The 26,986-nt window shown below is 39.4% G+C and overlaps 1 protein-coding gene across 1 annotated transcript in view; it reads left to right on the top strand.

Moving 5' to 3' along the window:
- Nucleotides 1–26,986, top strand: part of LOC139851818 (very-long-chain aldehyde decarbonylase CER1-like) — a 44,720-nt gene that overhangs the window by 12,545 nt on the left and 5,189 nt on the right. The window contains exon 4 of the mRNA XM_071840996.1: nt 26,687–26,906. Within this exon, the coding sequence (XP_071697097.1) occupies nt 26,687–26,906 (220 nt within the window). The remainder of the gene's footprint in view (nt 1–26,686; nt 26,907–26,986) is intronic.

Raw genomic sequence — 26,986 nt, forward strand, 5'->3', positions numbered from 1 at the left:
AAAAGGAATCCTTTGGAGATTTCATTACGAGATATACCAATGAATGCCTCCGGGTCCCAGAGCTTAATGAATAAAACCAATCACGGGGTTAGTTTTCGGAACATCTGAAGATATACACCCATACTTGGTTAAATTTTGCGCAACAAGGCCCCGAAAATGTACTCAAAGGCCCTCAAGAAAGAGTGGGAATACATGTGGGTCGGGGATGACAATGTCTTCCCCCGCTCAGGTAACCAAAGTGGTGACAAAAGGAACAAAGATGATAACAACTATCAGGGCACATGAAGAAGAAAATGATACGGTGGTTCTGAGCCAGTGAGGAATAATAAAAATCAAAGGTATAACATAAATTCAACTCACTAAGCGTACTTTTCAAGAAAGTTGATCCACGCAAGTCACTAAAGGAGATCCTTGTGACAGAAGCTATAAGTGAATGTTTTAACACACCATCAAATCTTCCTGGTTACCACACTAAGCACAAGTTCCGTGATTCCAAGAAGATCATGGTCACGACATAAATGATTGCATGCAGTTGCTAGAGCAAGTCATAATACAGCTGAAAGTAGGGAAGATGGAATATTTGAAACCAAAAAAGAAGGATAAAATGGTATATGGAACCAAGGCCTTCTCATGAAAAGAACAAAAAGATAACAAATGGAAAGGGGTTGTCAATACGATCAACATGATCTAGGTGGTAAAGTCACATGAAGGAATTGAGGAAAGGGCAACAATAATCCAAATGTAGGTAGTCAAGATGGCGAGAAAAGGATGGGAGCATGCCCCGATTAGATTTCATACAAATTTTTTGGAATGGAGGAAGAACACTACCATAGTTGTTAGAGTCTGCCTTGAGGGACACGATTCCGTGAAAGCATAAGTTGATCCTGGGAATGCTTTAGATCTCATGTATGAAGGTTTCTTCATGAGCCTCTTGGATCATGTCAAAGCATGCCTCCAAGTGCCTATGTTCTGCATCGAAGGATTCACTAGGGAACAAATATGGCTAAGAGGAAGCATATGCCTAACAACGCAGCTTGGAAAGGGGTTTTGGTCGCAACGAATGATCATTAAATACTTTACTGTACCAGCATACTCGGAATACGACATCCTCCGTGGACGCATATTCTTGCAAAATTTTCGTGCAGTTGATTCCCGTTCATGGAATGCTAAAATTTCCCACCACCCAAACCATCATTAACATACACACTTTGCACAAAATGCCCAAGGGAAAGGGTGCTGGAAGAGGCAAAGCAAGAAGATGGCGATCTACCAGGACCCGACCCACCCTCCCGGGGAAATAAGAGATGATGTGGATCTAAAGAGCAATGGAGAAGCAACAACAAGAGGTTACAACATGTAAAGCACTCAAGTGGGAAAATTCGCACCTACTAAAAACCAAAAGAAGTGTGACAATTCTGTAAGTAAATAGAGCGGGTGAATAGTTAGTGATTTTACAAAGTTTTTCGATTTAGAACTTGAGATAACTATAGTGTGATCTAATTTGTTTGTTCACAAGTAAAGTAAATACACAGATAAGTGATAAGAGAACACACAAAGAGATTTATAGCGGTTCGAGAAGATTTTAACTAATCTTCCCTAATCCACTCCTCAATTCTAATGAATGAAGAGTTTGTTTCACTATGATACTTCAAACTCGGTGGAGTGTCCAGATACAACACTAGCTCCTCGATAAGCCACAACTTATGAACCTTACGTCCCTTTGAAGAATTCACAATCACCAAATGCTCTTACCACAAGATCTTAATGCTACAAGTAAGTGAAACCCTTAACTATTGATGATGCCTGTGGAATAATACACCATTTACCCTCTAAATTTATACAAGATTCAAACACTACAAATAAGCACACACAACTAATGAGAAATTAGAACCCGGTTATTATAGCACTTTAATGTAAGTATTCATTTCAAGTTCGTCCCAAGAGAGCGATAATATGGCCGAAACGGACGGTTTTATTCGTGCGGTGTCGTTAGGCCGCATGACGTCAAATTTAGTTGATCAGGGTAGCACACAGTGGTTTTGTTTATTTATATAATGCGGGGCCTAAATTTACTTTTACTTTCTAAGGTGTAGAAGGTGTAAGTTAACCTAGTGTCATATTATTGAATAGATTAATGAATTGAAAATCAAGTGGATAATTGTCTTTTATTTAAATTACCTAGATAAAGGATAGTAGTTGGTTTAAGCTAAAAGTCCTAAGTGCGGAAAATAAATAAGTGGAAGGATATTTGGAGTATGCAGATTAGGGAAGACTAAGATATTAGTATTGGGTTAGGGAAAGGTAATTATGCTTATGTTAAAGCTATGCTTGGAATGATGTAGATCTGGTTGGATGAGCCAATTACACAGATCTACTTGTCTCTGAACTCTCGGAGTTCTCTTTGAGCAGTGAGAAGTATGTCACTTGGTTGTATAATTAAAAGGTAACTATACCTTGGAGGTTATCCTCAGTAAAGTACTAGGTTTATTAGTGAGTTGAGCTCTAATCCTAACCCTCATTATCAACCGAAAAAGCGATAATATTGCCGACAAAGTTTGAATTTTTATTATTTTAGGGCTTAATATTGAGGGTAAAAATGTAACTTTTTGGCCGATATCAAATACCCCACACTTAGCTTTGCTTGTCCTCAAGCAAAAAGCGGGAATATAAGGTTCTTTCTAATAGATTCTTCCTTGCCCACCCGTGGATTTTTTTATTATGCCTTCATCTGAAGTCGTCACATCTTTCGAAAGTATTAGAAAAAGCTTCGAGCTTCGATGATTTGGTTGCTAGATTTCAATTGCGTCCATAGTGAAAAATGCGAACTTTCCAACTCTCAGATGTAGAGTATACATGACCAGGCTCCTCACTAGCGGATCACTCATATCACTCAAGTGTTTAGGGTGCCCCAATCTAATTGTATTGTCGCTCAGAAGCCAGTCGTGTAACAGTTCTCATCATAGGCTTGGTAAAGCATCGATATCTCCACCGGTTAAGTAAGGACTACACTGATCTTCTTCCTAGGCATTCTTTCAAGAGGAAGATGGGTTACAGGGTTTGTTAGAAATTTATGGAATGGTGAAAGGTATCAAGATCTTTTGATTTAGAGAGAATTTATAGATTTTGATTATTCAGAGTATCCATTTTTGGATAGAGAGTGGCTTGGAATCCGTAAAAAATTTCTTCGGAAGAGGCGGATTTTGCTAAGACTTTGTCTAGAATTTTCTTTGGCTCCTCCGGTATCTCTTCTTTGGGGTAACTTCTCGAGTTTTTTCTTTGCCTTTATTTCTAGAGACTTTGCTCTTTCAAATTTTTTTTTTCGGCATACCCTTTCTTCATAACTTTTGTCTTTCATTCCTGGTACCCAGAGAGGAAGTGATAATCCACTGAAAATAGGTCCTTGACTTATCAAAAACAATCAGGGGTTCAGAATCTTTTAACAAGTGCTTTTGAAGCGAATTTGATCGATCAATCTCTTCATTAATCTCTGGATCTTTTGATAAGTGGAAGGGGGAATGGAGGTGAATGGGTAGTGTATTTTTGGGAGTGAATTTGGGGTGAATATTTCTGATTCATCAACTCTTTGTGTGAGTTGGTCGGGTTTAAATTGCGTGGAGTAGAAACGGAAACGGATCGCTTTTTATCTTTCTCTATTCAGAATGATTTCAGAAGGAGTATCGCACATGCACCACGTATGGCGCTTACTAACCATTGGCCTTGAAACGTATGTCAAAACTAAGTTCTAAGTTGAACCGTACATCGGCACGCTCATCAATTGAAATGACAAAGTACTGTAGATTTGATGGGTCGTACAGATACTTTGGGTCCAAGAGTCCTCACTTTTTGGGAGTAGGGGTCGTGCTTGGTCATGCGTAGCCTTTTACATATTTTCTTAAAAGAAATCTTTTGACACAAAGCATAAGTTTCAGCTTAATCGTTCCGTTCTAATGAATGTTCCGAAAACCGATTTCTAGCACTTTTATTGGATCTTTTGGGCAAAACAAGGTAAGAAGTTTTCGAAATCACCCAATATCCATTGCTAATTACTTTTTAGACAAAAGAATTTTTCAAAACTTGGCATTTTACGGTTACTTGTCTTTTAAACCTTTACCCAATACCCCACACTTAGAAGAACATTGTCCCTAATGTTCTCTGAAAAAAGAATATGTTAATACTTTGTAAATTAAGGACAGTGTCTTCTAAAATTTCTAAGTTAATTGCGGGGGTGACCCCACACTTAGAGATTTTAGTGCGTAATAATTGAAATAGGTTTGAGGAAGGATTACTTCCCTATGGTCAGGTTACTTTTCTAGTGCTGAGCCCTCGTACGGTCGGTCTCCTAATTGCTGGAAAGAACCAGTCTCTTTTGATAAAATTTTAGCATGAAGAACAAAAAGAGAAAGGAAGCATTTCCACTATATATAACTTTTTAGTACAATGCTTCAAAAAGATAAATCAAAAAGTAAAATAAGTAAAGTAGTCTACGGAATACTATCCTGGTCAATGTGCTGAGTCTTGTCTACGAAGTATCCATGAAGTCCGAAGGGATCATCATCATCCTCTAATCTCGGCAAATACTCAAGTGGTTGTCCTACACCCAACTCAGGGCCTAGTAGTGAATCCAGACAAAGGTCTGATGGCAACTCCAGGTGTGATAGGCTCGGGAAAGGCTCCTCATTAGGGATGTTCCCGGTAATCTCAAAGGCCTGGGCTGTGGGTGGCTCTACTGATATGCGAATCGTGACTAGGTGATAACCCTCAGTTAGCTCAGTGACTGGGACTGCCTAGCTGACTGGAGGAGGTGAAATGGCTAAGACAAGCGGCGTGATGGGATCGGGAGTATCATGTGCTGGGATGGCAGCTAAAGTGACTGAGTGAACTGAGACCGGTGTGGAACGCCTGGGGGTAACTTATCGTGTCAGCTGAACACGGCGAGCTATCCTATATGACGACGGGCCCAGAGTACTGCGTGGCATCCCCTCACGCTGAAGGTATGCTCTAAGAGCTCGATAAAGTCTCTGCTGGTCTCTGAGTAATGCCCATGCAACATCTGGGTCATTCAAGGTGGCTCCATAGTGTATCACCGTCTGTGGCTCATGTGTCTCTAGTGGCTGTGTATGCTCAGCAGGTCTCTTAGCTAAACGTCTGGAGCGTCGAACAGGAGGAGCTGGTGGTGATGTACTAATATCTTCCTCAACACTCTCCAATATCAATCGCCTTAGGCCTAATTGCCCTGTTGATGGACTGTTCTGATTAGCGCTGCTTTTCGATAAGTTAATTCTAGGAGTCCTCCTGCTACGAACTGAGATGTAAACTGAAGCTCCTGAACTTGGCATTTTTGCCTGAATACATTCAACAAACTCGTAAGTACTAAGCGCAAGTATGGCGCTTAGTTGTTAGTACACAGAGATAATATTTTTGTAGACTGAAAATAATTGAAATAAAAATAAAGAAAAATAAAAAGGATAAGCAAGGGGTGCCTCCCAAGAGTGCTTTGTTTATCAAGTCGTTAGAGCTCGACTTTTCTTTGCCAGATCTTCAGAATGGATCAAAGGAGAAGAGGTGCTCCTCCTTATCGTGGTCTTCTAGATAAGCTTTTAGCCGGTGGCCGTTGACTTTGAAGTTGCCAGTAGGTCCTTTTAATTCAACGGCTCCGTGTGGAAAAGCATGTATAACTTTGTATGGCCCACTCCATCTTGATCTAAATTTTCCAGCGAACTTCTTGAATCGAGAATTAAAGAGCAGAACTTTATCTCCAGGAGCGAACTTTGTAGGGATCAATTTTGCATCATGTGTCACCTTCGTTCGTTCCTTGTAGATATATTACGTTTCGTATGCTTGGTCTCTTAATTCAGCGAGTTCATTCATCTGCATCTTCCGATGCCTAGCGATTACTGAGGGTCGAGGTTGCAGGTCTTCAGTGCCCAGAGAGCTTTATATTCTAGTTCCAGCGAAAGGTGACAGGCTTTTCCATAGATCATTCGGTAGGGTGTAGTTCCTAGAGGATTCTTGTAAGCAGTCCGGAATGCCCATAGAGCATCGTCTAGTTTCTCGGCCCATTTATTTTCATGATGGCCGACGGTGCATTCTAGGATTCTCTTGAGTGCTCTGTTGGTGACCTCTGCTTATCCGTTAGTCTGCGGATGATAGGCAGTGGACATTTTGTGGGTAACTCCGTATTGTTACATCACCTTCATAAATTGGGTATTGCAGAAGTGTGTGCCTCTATCACTTATTATAGTGCGAGGAGCTCCTAATCAGCAGAAGGGTCTCTTCAGGAAGTTGGTGACGACCTTGACATCATTGGTTGGAAATGCTTGGGCTTCGACCCATCTAGAGACGTAATCTACTACTACGAGGACATATTGTTTCCCATTAGACTTTGGAAATGGCCCCATGAAGTCTAATCCCCATATATCGAAGATCCCGCAAGCTTGGATATTAGTCTGAGGCATCTCATTCTTCATAGAGATAATACTTTACCTTTGGCATGCATCGCAACGCTTTACAAGCTCTTGCGCATCTCGGAATTTAGACGGCCAGTAAAATCCTGATTCGTTGACTTTTCTTACGGTTAAGTTTGCTCTATGATGACCTCCAGTTGGTCTGTGGTGACATTGGTTAAGAATCCCTGCAGCTTGTTTCTCATCTACGCATCTCCTGATTATCTGATCAGGGCAAATTCTAAACAGGTAAGGGTCTTTCCAGTAGTAGTACTTGGCGTCCCTGAAGAACTTCCTTCTTCGAGATGTGCTCATTCCCTTTTGCACTAATCCAGCTACTAGGTAGTTGGCTATGTCAGCATACCAAGGAGTATCAGTGAATTGTGTTCCTATGTGAGCTTGTCATAAACTCATAAGCTGTTCTTCCAGAAATTTATCTCTGATATCTTGTTCAGCAAGTTGTTCCATCGCTGGGTTCTCCAAACGACTGAGATGGTCTGCTGCAACATTCTCTGCTCCTTTTTTTATCTTTGATTTCAATATCGAATTCCCGAAGGAGTAAGATCCATCGTAGGAGTCTTGGTTTAGCGTCTTGCTTAGTGAATAGATATTTAAGGGTTGATGATCTGTATAAATCGTAGTTTTGGACAGGATGAGATAGGAACGAAATTTGTCGAAGGCGAATACTACAGCTAGCAGCTCCTTTTCCGTGGTAGTATAATTCTCTTGAGCTCCGATTAAGGTTTTACTGGCGTAATAAATTGGATGAAAGTGCTTATCTGTCCATTGTCTGAGTACAGCTCCAACTGCGAAGTCACTCGCATCACACATGATATCGAATGGTAAACTCCAATCAGGAGCTATCATGATGGGTGCATATGTTAGCTGTTCCTTCAGATAGTTGAATGCTTTAATACATTCTTCATCAAAGACAAACGGAACTTCCTTTCCGCGGAGATGAGTGATAGGTCGTGTGACCTTTGAGAAATCTTTAATGAAACATCGGTAAAAACTGGCGTGTCCAAGGAAACTCCTTACCGCTTTTACTATGGTAGGTTCTGGAAGTTTAGTTATGGTCTCAATCTTAGCCTTATCAACTTCTATTCCTGCTTTTGAAATCTTATGTCCTAAAACTATCCCTTCTTTAACCATGAAGTGACATTTTTCCCAATTTAGAACTAAATTTGAATCTTCATACCGAGTGAGTATCTTGTCAAGGTTAGAAAGGCACGAATCAAAGGTACTACCAAAGACTGAGAAGTCGTCCATGAAGACTTTCATACAACGTTCAATCATGTAGTGGAATATTGCTACCATGCATCGCTAGAATGTTGTTGGTGCATTGCATAACCCAAAGGGCATGCGTCGATAGGAAAATGTTCCATAAGGATAGGTGAATGTTGTCTTCTCTTGGTCCTTTGGATCGAGGGGAATCTGAAAGTAGTCAGAAAAACCGTCAAGGAAACAATAGTACTCATTTCCTGATAGACGTTCCAACATTTGATCGATGAAAGGTAATGAAAAATGATCTTTTCGGTTTGCATCATTTAGTTTACGATAATCTATGCAGACCCTCCAACCGGTGACCTCCCATGTTGGAATAAGCTCATTATTCTTATTTTGAATTACGGTTGTCCCTCCCTTCTTGGGTACCACTTGAACAGGACTGACCCATGGTGAATCGGAAATGGGATAGATCAGACCGGCGTCCAGGGTTTGATTACTTCTTTCTTGATGACTTCTTGAATCATAGGATTGACCCTTCTTTACCTCTGAACTGATGGTTTGAAATCATCTTCCATGAAGATCTTATGGGTGCAATAGTTGGGGCTGATTCCTTTTATGTCAGAGATCTTCCAAGCAATTGCCTTCTTATGTGATTTCAAAACTTGAATCAATTTCGCCTTCTCTTGTGGCGTGAGGTCTTTTGAGATGATTACATGGAGTTGCGATTCTCCTTCTAAGAATGCATACTGCAGATTGTCGAGTAAATTCTTTAATTCCAATTCCGGAGGTTCCTCGATAGATGGCTTCATTCTGGCTATCTCCTTTCGGTCTAATAAGTCATATATCTTCTGGAATTCTGATTCTTCAGTAGCGGTCACTGATGCTATATGTTCTTCATTTTTGGAAATTGTCCTTCTTAATGCTTCCTCTTCAGAAACGTCTTCCTTAGTTTCCAAGGTTGGTTCAGGAATTTCAACATAGTCCTCATTTGACTGGAGTTCCTGAAATACCGGAATGAAGTATGTTTCTTCATTCGGTCTTCTCCTTAACAGAGGTAGGGGAATGCCTTGTCCTAGCAGTGCTTTTCGGATAGTCTTGCCAAGAAAATTACTTTCAGAGAGGGGATATTTGTGTTGACTAAGGTTTATTGCTGAATAGATGTCGAGATTTTCTTCAGGAGGTGTAAAGAACAGATCCTTAGAAATTTGATCTTGACTACATATAGCCATGGTTTCTTCCAAGTATTCGTTGATGAGTTCTTGAAAAGAATCAGAGAGATTCACATCTTCTTCGCGAGGATGGTTCATGAGACGGTCAACATTGAATGTGACTTCTTCACTTCCCACTCTTAATTTCAATGATTTCTCATACACATCAATCACGGCCTTGGCAGTATTCAGGAATGGTCTGCCAAGAACGAGTGGGACCTTCGTGTCTTCCTCAATATCCATAATGACGAAATCAACGGGAAATACGAACTTATCCACTCTGACTAGGACATCTTCAGCTATTCCTCAAGGAATCTTAACTGATCTGTCCGCGAGTTGGATAGTCATTCTGGTAGGCCTTAAGTCATTTAATCCTAGCTTTTTGAATAATGAATAGGGCATTAGATTTACACTGGCTCCTAAATCTGCTAATGCATTGCTAATTTGGACATCTTGCAGGTAGCAAGGTACCGTAAATCTTCATGTATCTCTTAACTTAGGGGAAATACCATGTTGTAACACTAATGAGCATTCTTCACTTAAGGGCAAGCTAACTATCTCTCTTAATCTCTCTTTGTTTGAAAGTAGTTCTTTGAAAAATTTAGCGCAATTTGGCATTTCTACTAAAGCATCTACTAGTCGTACATTCAAATGCAAATTCTTGATAATATCCCAATACTTAGTGAATTGTGCTTCTTGTTTTTCCTTCCTAAGCCTACCTGGGAAAGGTATGCGGGAGCGCGGAATAATTTCCGGGACCTTAGGAGAGATAGGTTCTGGTGGATTGACAACTGGGTCAATTGACATAGGTTCCTTATCAGAAAAATCTTGTATGGGTATATTAACAGTTGTTTCCTTCCCACCTCTAGTGATTACTAGGGCATCAAACTCACTACACTCTATATAAACTTTAGTGGTTAAACGTTTAAGTGTAAGCTGAAAATTGGTTATTAATTCTTCAAAAGTCTTTATCAAAGTGTCGAACTTATTTTGACATTCTATGACTTGAAGGTTTATCATGTATTGCTTTTTCATAAATTCAACTAAAATTTCCTTAGTGTGAAGAGTAGGTTTGTGTAATGGGAAGATTATATTATGATCCGAGCTATTTTGCTATTTATGTGCCCATCTAGGGTAAGGGTACCTTAGATTGGTTCTAGTAGCATCGAAGTTTTTAGGAGTTGGCAAACTTTAAAGAGTGAGGGTGAGATCTTGTAACCTGGTTTCCAGCATTTTTACCGTATGAGCGAAGACGTCATCCTTCTCAGCAGCTTCATTGCTCTAATCTTCCTGTTGTGCAGCTATTGTGTCCAAGAGATTCCATGCTTCATCTGCTGTTCGGGACATGAAATTGCCTTGCGAGGCCATGTCTAGGAGAGACTTATCATCCTTGGTCAAACCATTATAAAGCGTACAGATTATGTATGCCTGACTTAGCGAATGATTCAGACATCTTTTAAGCATCATCTTTATTCTATTCCATGCTAGATACAATGACTCGTTTTCTTTTTGAGAAAAGTTTGTGATGTCATTTCTTAAACAGGTTTGTAGGGAGGGTGGATAAAATTTGTTTAGAAATTTGGTGGCTAGTTCCTCCCATGAATGTATTGAATTCGGGTTAAGTTCGTCAAACCATGCCAAAGCGTGTGTAGAAAGTGAATATTGAAAAAGATGAAGTTTCAAAATGTTTTTCTCGTTTTCTTCCTTCTTAAAAGAGTCAACCAGACTGATAAATTTGTGTAAGTAAAAATTTGGATCGTCAGTCGGTAATCCTTGAAATTTACAGATCATACTGACTAGTTTAATCATGTGTGAGCTGATTTCAGGAATTCCTTCAGTTCCTAAGATGATTGGTCCTCCTCTTCCCTCTAAGCATGACTTATGCATAGAAGCAAGGGTATTTTGTTGTTCCGTTTTTTTAATATTTTCTGTTTAAAAAGTCTTAAAAGTAACTTTTAGGAAATATTAATTGACTAAAAGGATCGATAATTTAATAAAAACAATTATTCTTGAAATTTGATTGCTAACCTTATCGGATATCTTAACTGATGGGATTTCTTACAGATTACTTCGTATCTAGGTGGCCAGGCCGACTACGGAGAGGCGGGATCCTTTTGGTTCCAATATAATTGGAGACTGTTCGGAAAATCCAACAACCAAATTCGTGTATAATTTTCTTTCTTAGACACCACCAAACAATACTTTTGTCTGTTCAAAATCTTTCTCAATCAAAATATTCGATCCCCGGCAGTGGCGCCAGAAAACTCGTTACTACTATGATATGGCCGAAACGAACGAACGACACCGCACGACGTCAGATTCAGTTGATCAAGGTAGCACACACTAGTTTTGTTTGTTTATATTATGCGGGGCCTAAATTTACTTTTACTTTCTAAGGTATAGAAGGTGTAAGTTAACATAGTGTCGTATTTTTGCATAGATTAACGAATTGAAAATCAAGTGGATAATTGTCTTTTATTTAAATTACCTAGATAAAGGATACTAGTTGGTTTAAGCTAAAAGTCCTAAGTGCAAAAAAGTAAATAAGTGGAAGGACATCCGGAGTATGCAGATCAGGGAAATGTTGACCAAGATATTAGTATTGGGTTAGGGAAAGGTAATTATGCTTATGTTAAAGCTATGCTTGGAATGATGTAGATCTGGTTGGATGAGCCAATTACACAGACCTACTTGTCTTTGAACTCTCGGAGTTCTCTTTGAGCAGTGAGAAGTATGTCACTTGGTTGTATAATTGAAAGGTGACTATACCTTGGAGGTTATCCTCAGTAAAGTACTAGGTTTATTAGTGAGTTGAGCTCTAATCTTAACCCTCATTATCATTTTGGTTAACTGAATAACAACGTGACGTGTTGATTGAACACTGATCACAAATAGAAGGAGTCCGCCAGTTTAAGTTGGGAAAACCTTAAATGAAAACTAACAACCATTTCATCATACTAATGAGATCATAACAGTTCAAGCATTATACAACATTACAGTTGATATACTGAAAGTGAAGCAGATAGAAGCCTAATAAATACCTAAATAGTTTATATGACTTAGTCTTAAGGCAACAATCAAACAAGAACATGCAATAGGCTTGGGTCATTAAATGAAGTTACTAACTAGATCTTAACAGCTCCTAAAAGTCTCTTCGGAATGGTCAATAGGCATACTAGGTCATTCATATCTCAATTCCTAAGTTTCGTGTCCTAAAAGCGCATTAAATGCCTCTCGGGAACTCCGGTCATACCGAGTTCATAGAATCTTCAGATATAGTATAACCAGGGGTCTTAATTGTATGAAGTAGCTAAGTTCATATTGGTGGACAAGTCCTGATCACAACCTAGGTTGGTCAATCCTTAAGATGCTAGCATAAAAATCTATCAGACTTACTAGTTAAGTATTACGACAATAATCGTACTAAATTAATATAATTACGCTAACCCAAACTTCTATCATGGCAACATACAGATTAATTAAGCTATCATGGTAATATCTGAACGCATTATTAAGCATAAAAATTAAGAACACATGTTTAATACAAAAGACAAGCGTTTCGGATAAAAATCTGAAAAGGCTGAAGAAATCTGCCCGATATCGCAGGGACTCGCCGGGATATCCTCCGGAAAATAAAAGCTAAGCTAACTACTACTAAAAACTAACTAAAATCTTGAAAATATAAAGTAAATTACAAATTGAGTGTGTGTTGAAATGGATGGAGAGAGCCCTTTAAATAGACTTGAAATTTGCCTGCAAACGTTTGGCCGGCCGTTTGGCAGGCCGTTTGCAGGGGCCGTTTGCCAGGTTTGACCGTTTAAGGTGCCCATTTAATCAGGCCGTGTGGCAGGCCATTTGCAAGCCAGGCAGGCCGTTTGGCTGCCTGGTCAGCTAAAATTCACTAGATCGTAACTTGATTTCTTGTCTTTCACCGTTTTCGCTCTAAAGTCTTCGTTTTAGCTCCGTTTTACTTGATTCTTTTTGCATCGCCTTCGTAATTACTTAATCTACAAAATCAACCGAAAAAGTGATAAATTTGCCGACAAAGTTTGAATCTTTATTATTTTAGGGATTAATATTGGGGGTAAAAATGTGACTTTTTGACCGATATCAAGCGGTGTAAGTAGAATAATTGAAACTATTAATTGTCCTAGAGTTTGTTTGATTGGGGGGTTTTGATTGATTTTAATTAACAACTAAAACGTATGCAAGTAAACAAACTTAAACTTAACAATTAAGACAAGTAACAAGTAACGAGTAACTAAATATTAAGAACTAATTCAATTAACTAAAGAGTGTTCACTTACCTAATCCTCTCTATGCTTGGTGTAACACTCGTTTTTCAGTTACGCATTATTTCAAACGTCATTCGAAATACGAGGCATGTAAGTGTATATTTGGATCCCAAATAAAGTTGGAGATGATGTTCTAAAACCTTACCATTGGATAGTAAATCTCATTACGTTTCCAACGATATTTGATTCATCGAAAACGGAGTTACGGTTTGAAAGTTATGGCCAAAACAAGTTTCAGTTTCAGACTCAGTTCATTGGGACGCCGTCCAAGAGGCCTAACGGGCCAGCAGCTCTATTTTACTTAAATTAAAAGGGGTACTTTGGTCTTTTCACTTGTGGACGAATTTGGGGCTTTAATATCAGTTTTAGATCCAATTTTGGATCATTTTTCACATCCATCCTCACTTACACTCCAAACCCTAGAGAGAGGGGGAGAGTTTTAGAGAGGGAAAGCTCCATTTGGAGAAGAAGGATGTTGATTTCGGGTTAAGGTGCAAGAGTTAATGTTGTTCACCTCGTTCACGGCTACGTTTTGGTAGTGTTGGTAAGCTCTAACTCCGAATCTAATTGTTAAGATTCTTGTGTACATTTAGGGTTTGAGCTTGTTTAGTTGTGAAACCCGTTTAGATGACGAAGTGGGTTTATTGTGACTTGTTATTTTTGATACTTGGCGGGTTTTGGGTTGGTTGACGTTTTGGCCATGATTAGACTTTGATCTTGAATGTAATCACTTAGTTTAGTGATTATGGAAGTATTGGAACCCATTTGGGTATGTTTGAAATACTAGTTTGAAATGGGTCAAAATTAGGGTTTATGTGTCAAATTGGGTAAGATAAGTGTTTAACACTTGTGATTTGGTTTAATTGGTGTATTAGGGCCATTTTCACTTGTGTTAGTGATTATTGGTTAGTTTTGGCATTTTTGGGACTTATGTCAAAATGGGTCGACTTTGAATTGGGTCAAAATTGATGATGACTCTAATTTTGGATTAAATGGATGTTAAACACTTTTGTTAAGTGTTAAATGGCGTTTTTTTGAATGAAAGTAATCGCGAGAAGTGATTTTGGGTTTAAATTACCACCCGAAGTGGTAGTTGGTTTGTGTCCATTAGGTGTTAAATGGGCAGGTTTTGGCGAGCAAGGTGTAATCCCTTGGTCAAGGGTGTTTGTGTCGGGTTCTCTTTTAGAGAATGACTATTTATGTGTATATTGTACCTATGTGTGATATAGGTGGTTACTTGTTCGGATTTGAGGACGGAGATCATGTTATACATGACTTGTGCGGGCATTTCAAGGTGAGTGGAATAATTATATATGTATGTATATAATTTATTTACTTGCGGGGTATGGGTTAAAGTTCGATGTTGACGATACCATACCCTAGAGTATTTTGTTGTGTTGATGAGGGCTTAAAGTTCGATGTTGACGATACCTCATGTATGGATTTAAATTTCGGTGTTGACGAAGCCATACCACTATTGTAGTGACATTCGATGAGGGCTTAAAGTTCGATGTTGACGATACCTCATATGTGGGTTTTAAGTTCGATGTTGACGATACCACATTAATTCATTCGATGAGCGTTTTAAGTTCGATGTTGACGATACCTCATACGTGGATTTTAAGTTCGATGTTGACGATACCACATTTATTGGGACGGATGGGATTTAAGTTCGATGTTGACGATACCATTCATGGGGCTAGCCTTGAGATCTTGAATACTAATGGATGTTGTGAACATCAACGTTTTATGTGTTGTAGTGTAGCATATTATTGTTCGAGTTATATGCTATTGTTTGTGCTAGCTTGCGTATTGGAGATTTAGCGTTATACTTTGCGATGGTATGCTAATTATATTGCTAGTATGTATGCTGTAATTGTGTAAGTGATTGCAAGTAAGTAGATTATATATGTATATGTATAATTATTGCATTCACTAAGCTTCAAGCTTACCCCTCTCGTTGTTTACCTTTTTACAGGTATTGTGATTATGAAGCTAGCTAGTTGTTAGACTAGATGCTTAGGAGCGTTTGGGCTCGATGGGGTAGCTTTTGGATATTTGGACGCGGATTGGGGATTTGGTAGTCCCCGGGATTATGCTCTTGGTATTGGGTTGGGTTATCGAGTCTTAACCCGTATTTGCGGTGTAAAGACTTTTCTTTAATGTTTTGTTGATGTAAAACTCGATTGGGTTGTTACAAAGCGTTGGCTGTTAATTTAAAGTGTTAAATGTATTTTGAAATGAATTGGAGCTGATCAGGTCTGCTGGACGCCGTCCAGATGGGATGGACGCCGTCCAGTATAACGTGGGTTGGGTGTTTTCTGTCTCAGAACACTTTAGTGTAATTGGACGCCGTCCTGTCCTTTGTTACTGGACGCCATCCAGAGGTCTGGACGCCGTCCAGATGGTCTGTTATAAAAAAAAAATTAGGTCATGTTTTTGGTGAAACGATGTTTGGGTCGTTACAAGTGGTATCAGAGCATAGTCTAAGGGAATTAGGTGACCTTGGAATAGGTGCCTAGTCTTAGACTTATTGACAGTTAGGAATTATTTGCGGGACTTGTAGAATACGGGTCGGATTGAGATTTGTTAGTGCCTTAGAGTAGGTGACTAGCTAGGACTTCTGTTTGTCCAAAGTGTGATTTTGTGGGGCCTTATTTCGCGAATAAATTAGTGCCTTAGATAGCTAGTGCCTAATGTAAGTAGGCGAACTTGGACGTTGTTTCAGTGATAGTCACCTAGGTTATAGGTTGACTTGTTGTTGCGGTGTACTTGTGTACATTTATTATTATATTGTATATAGGTGTATATATATACAAGTATCTTTTGTGCGGTATCCTAGGGATGAATTTATTGGAGAGATTCATATGTTTAGCGGTGTTGAGTGATCAAGTTCACAGTAAGGACTTTGGTCATTCGAGTACTAGGATTTATCGCGTGTTATTTTGTGTGAATGTTGCGTCAGTCCGGGTAAAGTACTTTGCGTGACCATGTGAAAATGGTAAGGTACGCATTTGTAATAATGACCGATCACCATTATTACAAAAGTGTATCTTGACACTAAGCATGACATGACAAGTACCGAACGGAGGAAACGTGGCATGGTTGGGGTAGAACGGGATGAATTAGGAATCTTTTATTGGTTCCTAGGGAATAGTGGTCTCGAGCGATGTGCTTGTTGTCACATCGGGTTCATTGCGAGCCGGGAAGTGTTACGATAGATTCGGTTAGTTAAGTGAGCGAGCCAACTCACGAGTTTGGTGCGTGCTTAGTCACCCTAAGGAGTGGGTGCACTGTTGAGATTGTTATTGGTTTTAGTTACCCATCGTAACTAGGATGACCGATTTACGCTTGCGTGTGTGCGACGAAGACTTGAATTTCGTAATGGAATGCGACAAGCCTAATGATTGTAGTTTTGAGTTACACTCGGTAGAGTGTGTGGTTTGAGAATCCTGTTAGGATTCTAGTTGTGAGTCGCCTTGGAATTGACGAATCGAGGAGTCTTCGGGTCGTTAATCTCATGGGAGTGGGAACCGTATAACGATGATTGTGTTAGTGTGTTGTGGCTTATGAGGTAACATTCATAATGGAATATCCCTTGTAGTAGTGGTTTTATCGAGATGTAGAAGGGTGTAAGACTTGGTGTTCCCGAGCATCTCCTTAGTGTTAGATGAAGGGCCTCATTAGGCCATATCGTTTGGCCTTGTGGAAATTGCGAGTAGCGTGTGATCACTTGGGACTTTCGATAAGACAATAAACCGTAAGGTTGTCGGGTAAGTATGACTTCGGTCCATTTTTAAAAAGAGATGGATTGTGGTGGGAGTCTGCATGACACTGCATCAGGTGCCTTTTTATACCTGCTAGTGTAATGTTCAACTCCGGTAGTGGTGTGATCACTTTGTGCTTAGGGTGCCCGTGAAATACCCTTGGAAGCATCGGAGATTATAATAGTGATCGACGGGTGATAGTAATTCGACGGTTGCGAAAGTTGAAGTTTAAGAGCATTGTGATGAATACTTCTTATGAAGTGGCGGATGAGTGAATCTTGTTGCTCTTAAGTGATGGATGGGTAAAGATGACCGGTGAGCCGGTGATGTACCTAATCTTCGGTTAGGCTGAAGATTTCGATGAATTGTTGATATTGCGGTCGACGCAATTATCGTGTCAGATTGGTCACTCTTCATCATGAGAGTGAGCCATTGTTGATAAGGGTTCGTTGAGTGGAAGGTCGAGTGATCTCTACTGAGATGCACGACTGATTAAGCGGAGTGGCATATGCGTAGGCTTAGAGGCGTATGTGGGACTTTGGTGGAGTTCGCTTTGCGAACGATTAAGGCAGTTGACTGTGAATTGTAGTATGAAGGTGTGATGTCATCGCGTGTACGACATTCCAAGTGAATGTGGATGTCGGCTCTGAGAGCCTGAAGTGAATTTGGAGTAATGTGGAGTATGTGACCAACAATGAGAATGGTCATGTGTTCCGTGGAACGACAATTTCCCGGGATGTTATCATCTTGGCGGTGAGAATATGGAGCTGAATCCTTAGTGGGGGAGTTTTTACTGTCGCCCGAGGAAGCTTCGGTGGTGTTTGTATAGTGAAATATCGGGGTGTACCGTGCTAGGCCTCAGCAGGAATTCGGATTTCCTAACGAGGAAGAGTGACGGGTTGGTGATGTCGACTAGAGATCGTGCATTTACGATTGTGAGTTACGATTCCGGAATGATATGTCTAGAGATTGTGATGATAGAATCGAGCGTGGTGTAAGATTTCTTACGTAAGGTGGTCGTGTGGTACCAAAGGGCGGTATGAGACCACGGAAGTGAGAAAAGGAAGATGTCATTGCGGGAGCTCTCGTAGTGAAAAATCTGGGTTGTCATGAAACCCGGATAGGATTATTGGATGGGAACGAGTTCGATATCGTGGCGAATGCTGTATTTTCCCTGTCGGGAAAAGTGATCTTAGAAATTATCAGTGGATCATTCCACTTTATGGACGATTGTGAGGCGGAGAGTGTCGGTTCTGACTGTCTCCCGTAGAGACACGCAGATGTTGTTTGTTTGCGAGAGTGCGTACCCTAGTGATGTGACCTGTAGGCTATATTAAAATGTCGAGACCATCCTTAACGGACGGTCTAGGTAGGAAGGTTCAACCAGCGTTGGTAAATATTCTGTGAGTCGTGTGGTGAATTGCGGAAATTTCGTGATGATAATTCGCCATTGACGGGATTCTAGTATACGATTAGTCCCATGCTAGTACTAGGAAGCCGTCTTGTGTGGTTGTGTGGTAGGGTTTAGAGGAGGAACCCTGCGTCGAGTGTTGATGTTTTGCTCAGCACATGGTGTATTATTGTTGTCCTGGATTAATCCAGTGACGGATGATCGTGTGCGGATCGATTGATTGAGTGATATGGTTACGGATGTAGCTTGTGGCGAGTTGTAGCCGAGAGAACTTGAAGGGATATGTAGTGTTTTTCGTATTTTCCTAAATGGAAATTCTGGACGTGAGTGTATGAGATATCGTTTGTTGCGGTAGTGCACGCTAGTGATTATTAGCGTGTGGTGAGATCTTAGAATTCACGGGAGATGTTATGGATGTCGGGCTTGGTTGTGTTTCGCAGGATTGAAAGGAACGACAACGATGGTTGTCGGTGAATTGCTCTACTTTTAAGACGATTGTGAAGTGTATGGTACGAGTTTGGATACTCGGCGTAGGAGCAAACGGTTGCAGTTGTTTTGACTCGAGGGTTGATTGCCCGATATCGTTGTAATATGATACATTAGAGCGCGAAGTGAGAATTCGGAGGCGTGATTAATACGTGTGTGACTCCGTGTTGGAAGCGAAAATGTTCGAGGGAGAAGTTGCTTAACTACTAGTGTTGGTGCGGATCACGAGGACGTGATCCAATGTAAGTGGGGGAGAGTTGTAACACTCGTTTTTCAGTTACGCGTTATTTCGAACGTCATTCGAAATACGAGGCATGTAAGTGTATATTTGGATCCCAAATAAAGTTGGAGAAGATGTTCTAAAACCTTACCATTGGATAGTAAATCTCATTACGTTTCCAACGATATTTGATTCGTCGAAAACGGAGTTACGGTTTGAAAGTTATGGCCAAAACAAGTTTCAGTTTCAGACTCAGTTCATTGGGACGCCGTCCAACCTTTTTGGACGCCGTCCAAGAGGCCTGACGGGCCAGCAGCTCTATTTTACTCAAATTAAAAGGGGTACTTTGGTCTTTTCACTTGTGGACGAATTTGGGGCTTTCATATCAGTTTTAGATCCAATTTTGGATCATTTTTCACATCCATCCTCACTTACACTCCAAACCCTAGAGAGAGAGGGAGAGTTTTAGAGAGGGAAAGCTCCATTTGGAGAAGAAGGATGTTGATTTCGGGTTAAGGTGCAAGAGTTAATGTTGTTCACCTCGTTCACGGCTACGTTTTGGTAGTGTTGGTAAGCTCTAACTCCGAATCTAATTGTTAAGATTCTTGTGTACATTTAGGGTTTGAGCTTGTTTAGTTATGAAACCCATTTAGATGACGAAGTGGGTTTATTGTGACTTGTTATTTTTGATACTTGGCGGGTTTTGGGTTGGTTGACGTTTTGGCCATGATTAGACTTTGATCTCGAATGTAATCACTTAGTTTAGTGATTATGGAAGTATTGGAACCCATTTGGGTATGTTTGAAATACTAGTTTGAAATGGGTCAAAATTAGGGTTTATGTGTCAAATTGGGTAAGATAAGTGTTTAACACTTGTGATTTGGTTTAATTGGTATATTAGGGCCATTTTCACTTGTGTTAGTGATTATTGGTTAGTTTTGGCATTTTTGGGACTTATGTCAAAATGGGTCGACTTTGAATTGGGTCAAAATTGATGATGACTCTAATTTTGGATTAAATGGATGTTAAACACTTTTGTTAAGTGTTAAATGGCGTTTTTTTGAATGAAAGTAATCGCGAGAAGTGATTTTGGGTTTAAATTACCACTCGAAGTGGTAGTTGGTTTGTGTCCATTAGGTGTTAAATGGGCAGGTTTTGGCGAGCAAGGTGTAATCCCTTGATCAAGGGATGTCTGTGTCGGGTTCTCTTTTAGAGAATGACTATTTATGTGTATATTGGACCTATGTGTGATATAGGTGGTTACTTGCTCGGATTTGAGGACGGAGATCATGTTATACATGACTTGTGCGGGCATTTCAAGGTGAGTGGAATAATTATATATGTATGTATATGATTTATTTACTTGTGGGGTATGGGTTAAAGTTCGATGTTGACGATACCATACCCTAGAGTATTTTGTTGTGTTGATGAGGGCTTAAAGTTCGATGTTGACGATACCTCATGTATGGATTTAAAGTTCGGTGTTGACGAAGCCATACCACTATTGTAGTGACATTCGATGAGGGCTTAAAGTTCGATGTTGACGATACCTCATATGTGGGTTTTAAGTTCGATGTTGACGATACCACATTAATTCATTCGATGAGGGTTTTAAGTTCGATGTTGACGATACCTCATACGTGGGTTTTAAGTTCGATGTTGACGATACCACATTTATTGGGACGGATGGGATTTAAGTTCGATGTTGACGATACCATTCGTGGGGCTAGCCTTGAGATCTTGAATACTAATGGATGTTGTGAACATCAACGTTTTATGTGTTGTAGTGTAGCATATTATTGTTCGAGTTATATGCTATTGTTTGTGCTAGCTTGCGTATTGGAGATTTAGCGTTATACTTTGCGATGGTATGCTAATTATATTGCTAGTATATATGCGGTAATTGTGTAAGTGATTGCAAGTAAGTAGATTATATATGTATATGTATAATTATTGCATTCACTAAGCTTCAAGCTTACCCCTCTCGTTGTTTACCTTTTTACATGTATTGTGATTATGAAGCTAGCTAGTTGTTAGACTAGATGCTTAGGAGCGTTTGGGCTCGATGGGGTAGATTTTGGATATTTGGGCGCGGATTGGGGATTTGGTAGTCCCCGGGATTATGCTCTTGGTATTGGGTTGGGTTATTGAGTCTTAACCCGTATTTGCGGTGTAAAGACTTTTCTTTAATGTTTTGTTGATGTAAAACTCGATTGGGTTGTTACAAAGCGTTGGCTGTTAATTTAAAGTGTTAAATGTATTTTGAAATGAATTGGAGCTAATCAGGTCTGCTGGACGCCGTCCAGATGGGATGGACGCCGTCCAGTATAACGTGGGTTGGGTGTTTTCTGTCTCAGAACACTTTAGTGTAATTGGACGCCGTCCTGTCCTTTGTTACTGGACGCCGTCTAGAGGTCTGGACGCCGTCCAGATGGTCTGTTATAAAAAAAAAATTAAGTCGTGTTTTTGGTGAAACGATGTTTGGGTCGTTACACTTGGATTGCCCCGTTTTACCCAAATTGTTGTCGCACTAGTTGTTGAACTATTAAATATTTAGCATTACTACCAAACCTTAATCGAATTACACTTTGCAAACTCACATAAGCATTGTATTCTAAGATCAAGTTAAGTATGAACGGTTATTGAGATTATTCTTGGGTTGAAATCACTTAGAACCCTTCAACTATCGAAATCACTTAAGATAATCGAACACCACTATGTTGACTAAAGGCCATTTGAAAACCAACTCAAATCAAGAACACAATCACTTGAAATCCTCAATCTAGTTGTCTAGATCACCTAAGGTGTTGAAGCACAAATTCATTCACTTCTCAAATCACTAAGAGAGCTACTCAACCTATGTAATCAAAGTAAAGCCTAAAACAAATGCATATCAATGGATCTATAGCTAACACAATAACACTTGTTCATGTATTTCATTCAAACAACATCATTCAATTGATTTAGGGGAAAATCTTTTCATTAGAGATTCATAGATAAGCAAACACCATGGATTTAGCCAATCATGGCTAAAATTACACTAATAATAAGCATTGAAACACAAATAAACATCATTCCTAAGTTATTACAAGCAATTGATTCAAAATAGAGTAAGAAAGGTGGAGATTACAACCCAAATTGAAAGAAAAGAAGATCTAGAGCTGAAACTATGATGGAACTTGAGCTTGCTTCCTTCGATTCACCTTCAAACTCCAATGGATGATGAAATTATGGTTTTGAAAGTTAAAATCGAACTTGGAATTGCAGCTCTATCAGCTCTCCCCCAAAATGACTTAATCTCTTTCCTTTTATAGTGCTGAATATTCTGGTCTGAACAGCGATAGGAGCGCCACTTTTGGCTCAGGAGCGGCGCTTTTGATGATCTTCAGGAGCGCCGCTTTTATGGTGAATTGCGGCGCTCTTGTAGTAAGAGCAGCGCTTTTGGCTAGAAGGAATGGCGCTCTTGGCTACTGGTGGAAAATGATGCCAAATCGTGTACAAGAACGTCGTTTTTCATTGAGGTGCGGCGCTTTTGCCCATTAGGAGCGGCGCTTTTAGATTAGGAGCTGATTTCTGTATTTGCCATTTTCTTTGCCACTTTTGATCAAGACTTAGTCAATTTTACACCAAATCAAGCTTTTAACCCCCAAATTTCCATTTAGCTCATAAGCATATCAAATAAGCTCCATAATCATCAAAAACCGAGTGAAGTGGGGGAGATATTGCAAGATAAAACATGTATAATTAGAGCAATATCAACTATCTTCTAGATCCCTTTAAGAAGATAGTTTACAAGTAAACTCATAACTAAGTTTATAATCACTCTTGCTAGAATCACTCTAAATAGATTACAATAATATTTGAATGATATTAGTAAATATATGAAAATGTAAGTGCAAGAGGTGAGTCTTCAAATGCTACAAGGCTTGACTTTTATAGGCAAGAGAAAATTAAACCCGGCACCATGCGGCTCACCTCACAGTCGACCGTGCAGGTCTCTGACCTCTGAATTTGTAGCCATTTAAGACCTTTAATTTTGTCATTTTCCCTTATTGGATGTCTGCAATTAGAAGCTAAAAACATCTAAAAAGACCTGCATTACCCCTTTTATCTTGGATGTATTCTTGGAAGTTGACATGGGCTTGAAAGAGGAAAGCCCCATTGTACTTCTAGTGTGTCCATGATTTTCCTTTATGGCAAATGCAGAATATTGATCCTTTGACAAACCACAAGCTTTCAAACTTCATATCACGAGTCTTCAAGGCTTTTGTTAACATTTGATTGCAAGTATATGCATTCATTGGTCACTTGCAACCCTCCAAATAAGACCCATTTGTTTTACATGAAGACTTCTAGGAAGTTACACTAATCACTTATTAAGCATGTAAGTAATGCTTAATGATTAATCAAGTGGAGAACATCTCTTTAGTTGGGACTTTAATGACCATCCTAATCATGTATTCATTTATTTAAGATTTAAAAAGGATGACTTGCAAAAGGATATTTAGCAACAATTATGTGTTTAACATTGATCACAAGCTAAAGTGTTATTAAATTGTCATTAGGTGTGATTAAGCAAGATTAGCCTTCTAGTGATCAAAACTCTTTTGGATATGAATGGGGCAACTATTGTGAATTTGTGAGCATGTTAAAATGAGTTTTATATATTATATATGCTCCGAAGTGGTCAAAATTTATTTGGTCAAAAAATCGGACAAAGAGAACAGCGGTCGACCCACGGTTAACCATGGAGTCGACCGTGCACCTTGTTTCTCAGAACCAACTTACAGGACATCCACGGTCTGACCTACGGACAACCGTGGACCTAGCCGTGCATAATCTGAGTTTTTCAAATGATTCTTTTGACTTATTTATTATGCGTATTGGTCGTTTGCTAGAAATCATGTAGGCTTGTGAACTTGTGTTGTTCTATACGCTTTTAAGCACATAAGACTTGGTGTTATCATCAAAACAAAGTGGTTAACATTTGAATATTATCATTGGATCACTAATCAACAAATTCCTCTAAGAGTAACTATGTCAAAAAAAGTCGTATGTACTTCTATTTTGTATTAGTTCATGAAAAGACATATCTTACTCTTTTTACTAATTTCAAGGAATATGATGGTTTATTTCTGCTCATGAATCATTACGAAATGTCCTTTGATATGACAGACGTAGATGTTATTAATTAATGCGAAAAAGGGAAAATCTCTCGAATTCCCAAAAAGATCCAAATGTCTATAAATATATACATAGCAACCTTCAAAAATATACAAACAAATAGAATAAAACACACACATAATCCAAATAGATTAAAAAGCAATTCATTACGAAAGACATTGTCTTAATGAGACACATAAGAGAAACTTACTAATCCTGCAACAATTCGAAAATGTGGGCATGAAAACATTGATAATCCATGGGTATCTCGTCTGCCCAGAACGTGTAAGAGTTCTACAAAAAAAAAAAATTCAATTATGAAAGAAGAAGAGGAATCACCATAGTGTACTTTAACGTTGAAAATATGTACATAGATATATGGATCTCTTCAACTATTGGTTAGATTTTTCAAGAAGCGGAGGAAGACAATTTCACACAGAAGTAGTAAGGATAGATGACCCAAGTCTACACCAAACACTGAAAAGGGTCAAAGTTAGCACCCTGATAAAGAGATCTTGCAGACAAGAGTGCATACGGTGTTGTGTAATCAATAGAAAAGTCAAAATTGGCTACCTAAAGAAAGAGCTTCTCGACGCATAGAGGGTGATCCAAAAAAGGTCACTTGCAGACCCATGCTTGTCGACGCATACAATGTATATAGTAGCACGAACATGTCAAACACATGAATAACGGGTATATAGTCTTGTCATATGGATGTGACAACATAGAGATTAGAGCCCTAAAAATAAGTCCAATATTCAACTATTGTTGAGCCAGAATATTCCTAGACCTTTCCATCCAGTCTTGGGTCCCACCCAGGATAGTCCTCTCGAGGACACCATTGGCAGCAACTAGTCAATGGGCTAGTCCAGGTCCCTTAGCCCTCCTTCTCGTGCTTCTTTGAAATATTTGTGGACTGATGTAAATGTATATATTACTTGTACCATTAGCATTAAAGCTTGTAAACTCTTTAATTAAATAATTTAAATGAGTTCCAATTTATTTGAGGGAGTATGTCATTATTGGTAGTATTTAGTCTAGGGTTAGTCCTGAGAAGGAAGTAGTGATGTGGCACTGATGTGGCAACTAATCATAGGGAGGAAGTATGCCTTGATTTGGAGCACACTAAGGTTTAGCTATAAAAAGTTAAAGCCAACTCTCATTCAAGGATCTCAACAAGAATTAGATATATATTCTCTCATTAAAACATTTGGCCACCAAGAAAGATAACCGTATAAGAATTGGTTACAAACCACCCTCCAACATATTTTCAACTCGGCCAAGGTTATTACGGTTTTCGAATCGGAGTGTTTCTAAGTCAACTAATCCAACCCAAAACCAATCAATCTACCCGGATTAGCCCGCAAGTATGAACTTATGCTTGATCATCACATGGCCCACTCAACTTTTACGATCATAGTATGTAAATTTATTTGTATTGATGTTTTAAAGATTGAAAATTTGTAATACCCCATCCCACGTAGATCTGCATAAGTAAGTTTGAGTCCATTATAAGGTAAAATCTCTTCCTTACCAGACACAACGCGTTTTGGGGCTACAAGCACAGCAGATCCCATCAGAACTCTGCAGTTAAGCGTGCTCGAGCGGGAGTAGTACTAGGATGGGTGACCTCCAGGGAAGGCGTCATGTGGTCGCAAAGAAAATGCCGTTTGCCTGTGGGCAAAGCGAACAATATTGTGGTCGTGGTAAGGCGGGATGTTACAAATGGTATCAGAGCCAAGTTCTCGGGGTGTGACGGGCACTTGGCTCGTGCATTTTCTGAGGTATAGATCCTGTGTATCAATTTGTTTCAGCCTAACGAGGACGTCGGGATTCTAAGTGGGGGAGTTTGTAATACCTCGTCCTACATCGATTTGCATAAGTTTGAGTCCCTTATAAGGTAAAATCTCTTCCTTACCAGACACAATGCGTTTTGGGGCTACAAGCACAACATATCCCGTCAGAACTCTGCAGTTAAGCGTGCTCGAGCGGGAGTAGTAGTAGGATGGGTGATCTCCTGGGAAGGCCTCGTGTGGTCGCCAAGAAAAAGCCGTGCACCTGTGAACTAAGCGGACAATATTGTGGTCGTGGTAAGACGGGATGTTACAAAATTCATATTTACTATTCAATTTTAATTTCCTTCTAGGGATAAGAATAGTCGGGTCACAAGCAATTCACATATTCACTTTACATATAATGCATGGAAAGCAGATTAAAAATTGATCGTTAAAAAAGAATATTTTTAATTATTACTATTATTTCAACTACGCTAATATTTTTTGTGGAGATATACACGATAGAAAATATAAACATGATCTAGGATCTTGCACTCATATTAATATTAACTCATTAGGATGAATGTTACAAGTGTCACCTAAGGTTAGCATTCATCATTTTTGAAAAGTTATTATATATTCGTCATGTGTAACTTGATGGTAACTATTGCATATAATGTTTTGATTGTAGCCGTGATTCATCCATTTGCGGAGCATGTTGTATACTCCGCTCTGTTTGCGATCCCGATAATGACAACAATACTGACTGGTACGTCATCGCTAGCTGTGATCGCTGGGTATATAACTTTCATCGATGTAATGAACAACTTGGGTCACTGCAACTTTGAGCTCATTCCGAAATCACTCTTCGCTTTATTCCCGCCACTTAAGTACGCCATGTACACACCATCGTAAGTCCCACTCGTTCTTTACACTTTTGTAAGGTGATTCATACAACATAGAAAATACTACGTACCTCCGTTTGTCACAA

This window comes from Rutidosis leptorrhynchoides, chromosome 6, assembly GCF_046630445.1.
Source record: "Rutidosis leptorrhynchoides isolate AG116_Rl617_1_P2 chromosome 6, CSIRO_AGI_Rlap_v1, whole genome shotgun sequence".
In the NCBI taxonomy this organism is placed as follows: Eukaryota; Viridiplantae; Streptophyta; class Magnoliopsida; order Asterales; family Asteraceae; genus Rutidosis; species Rutidosis leptorrhynchoides.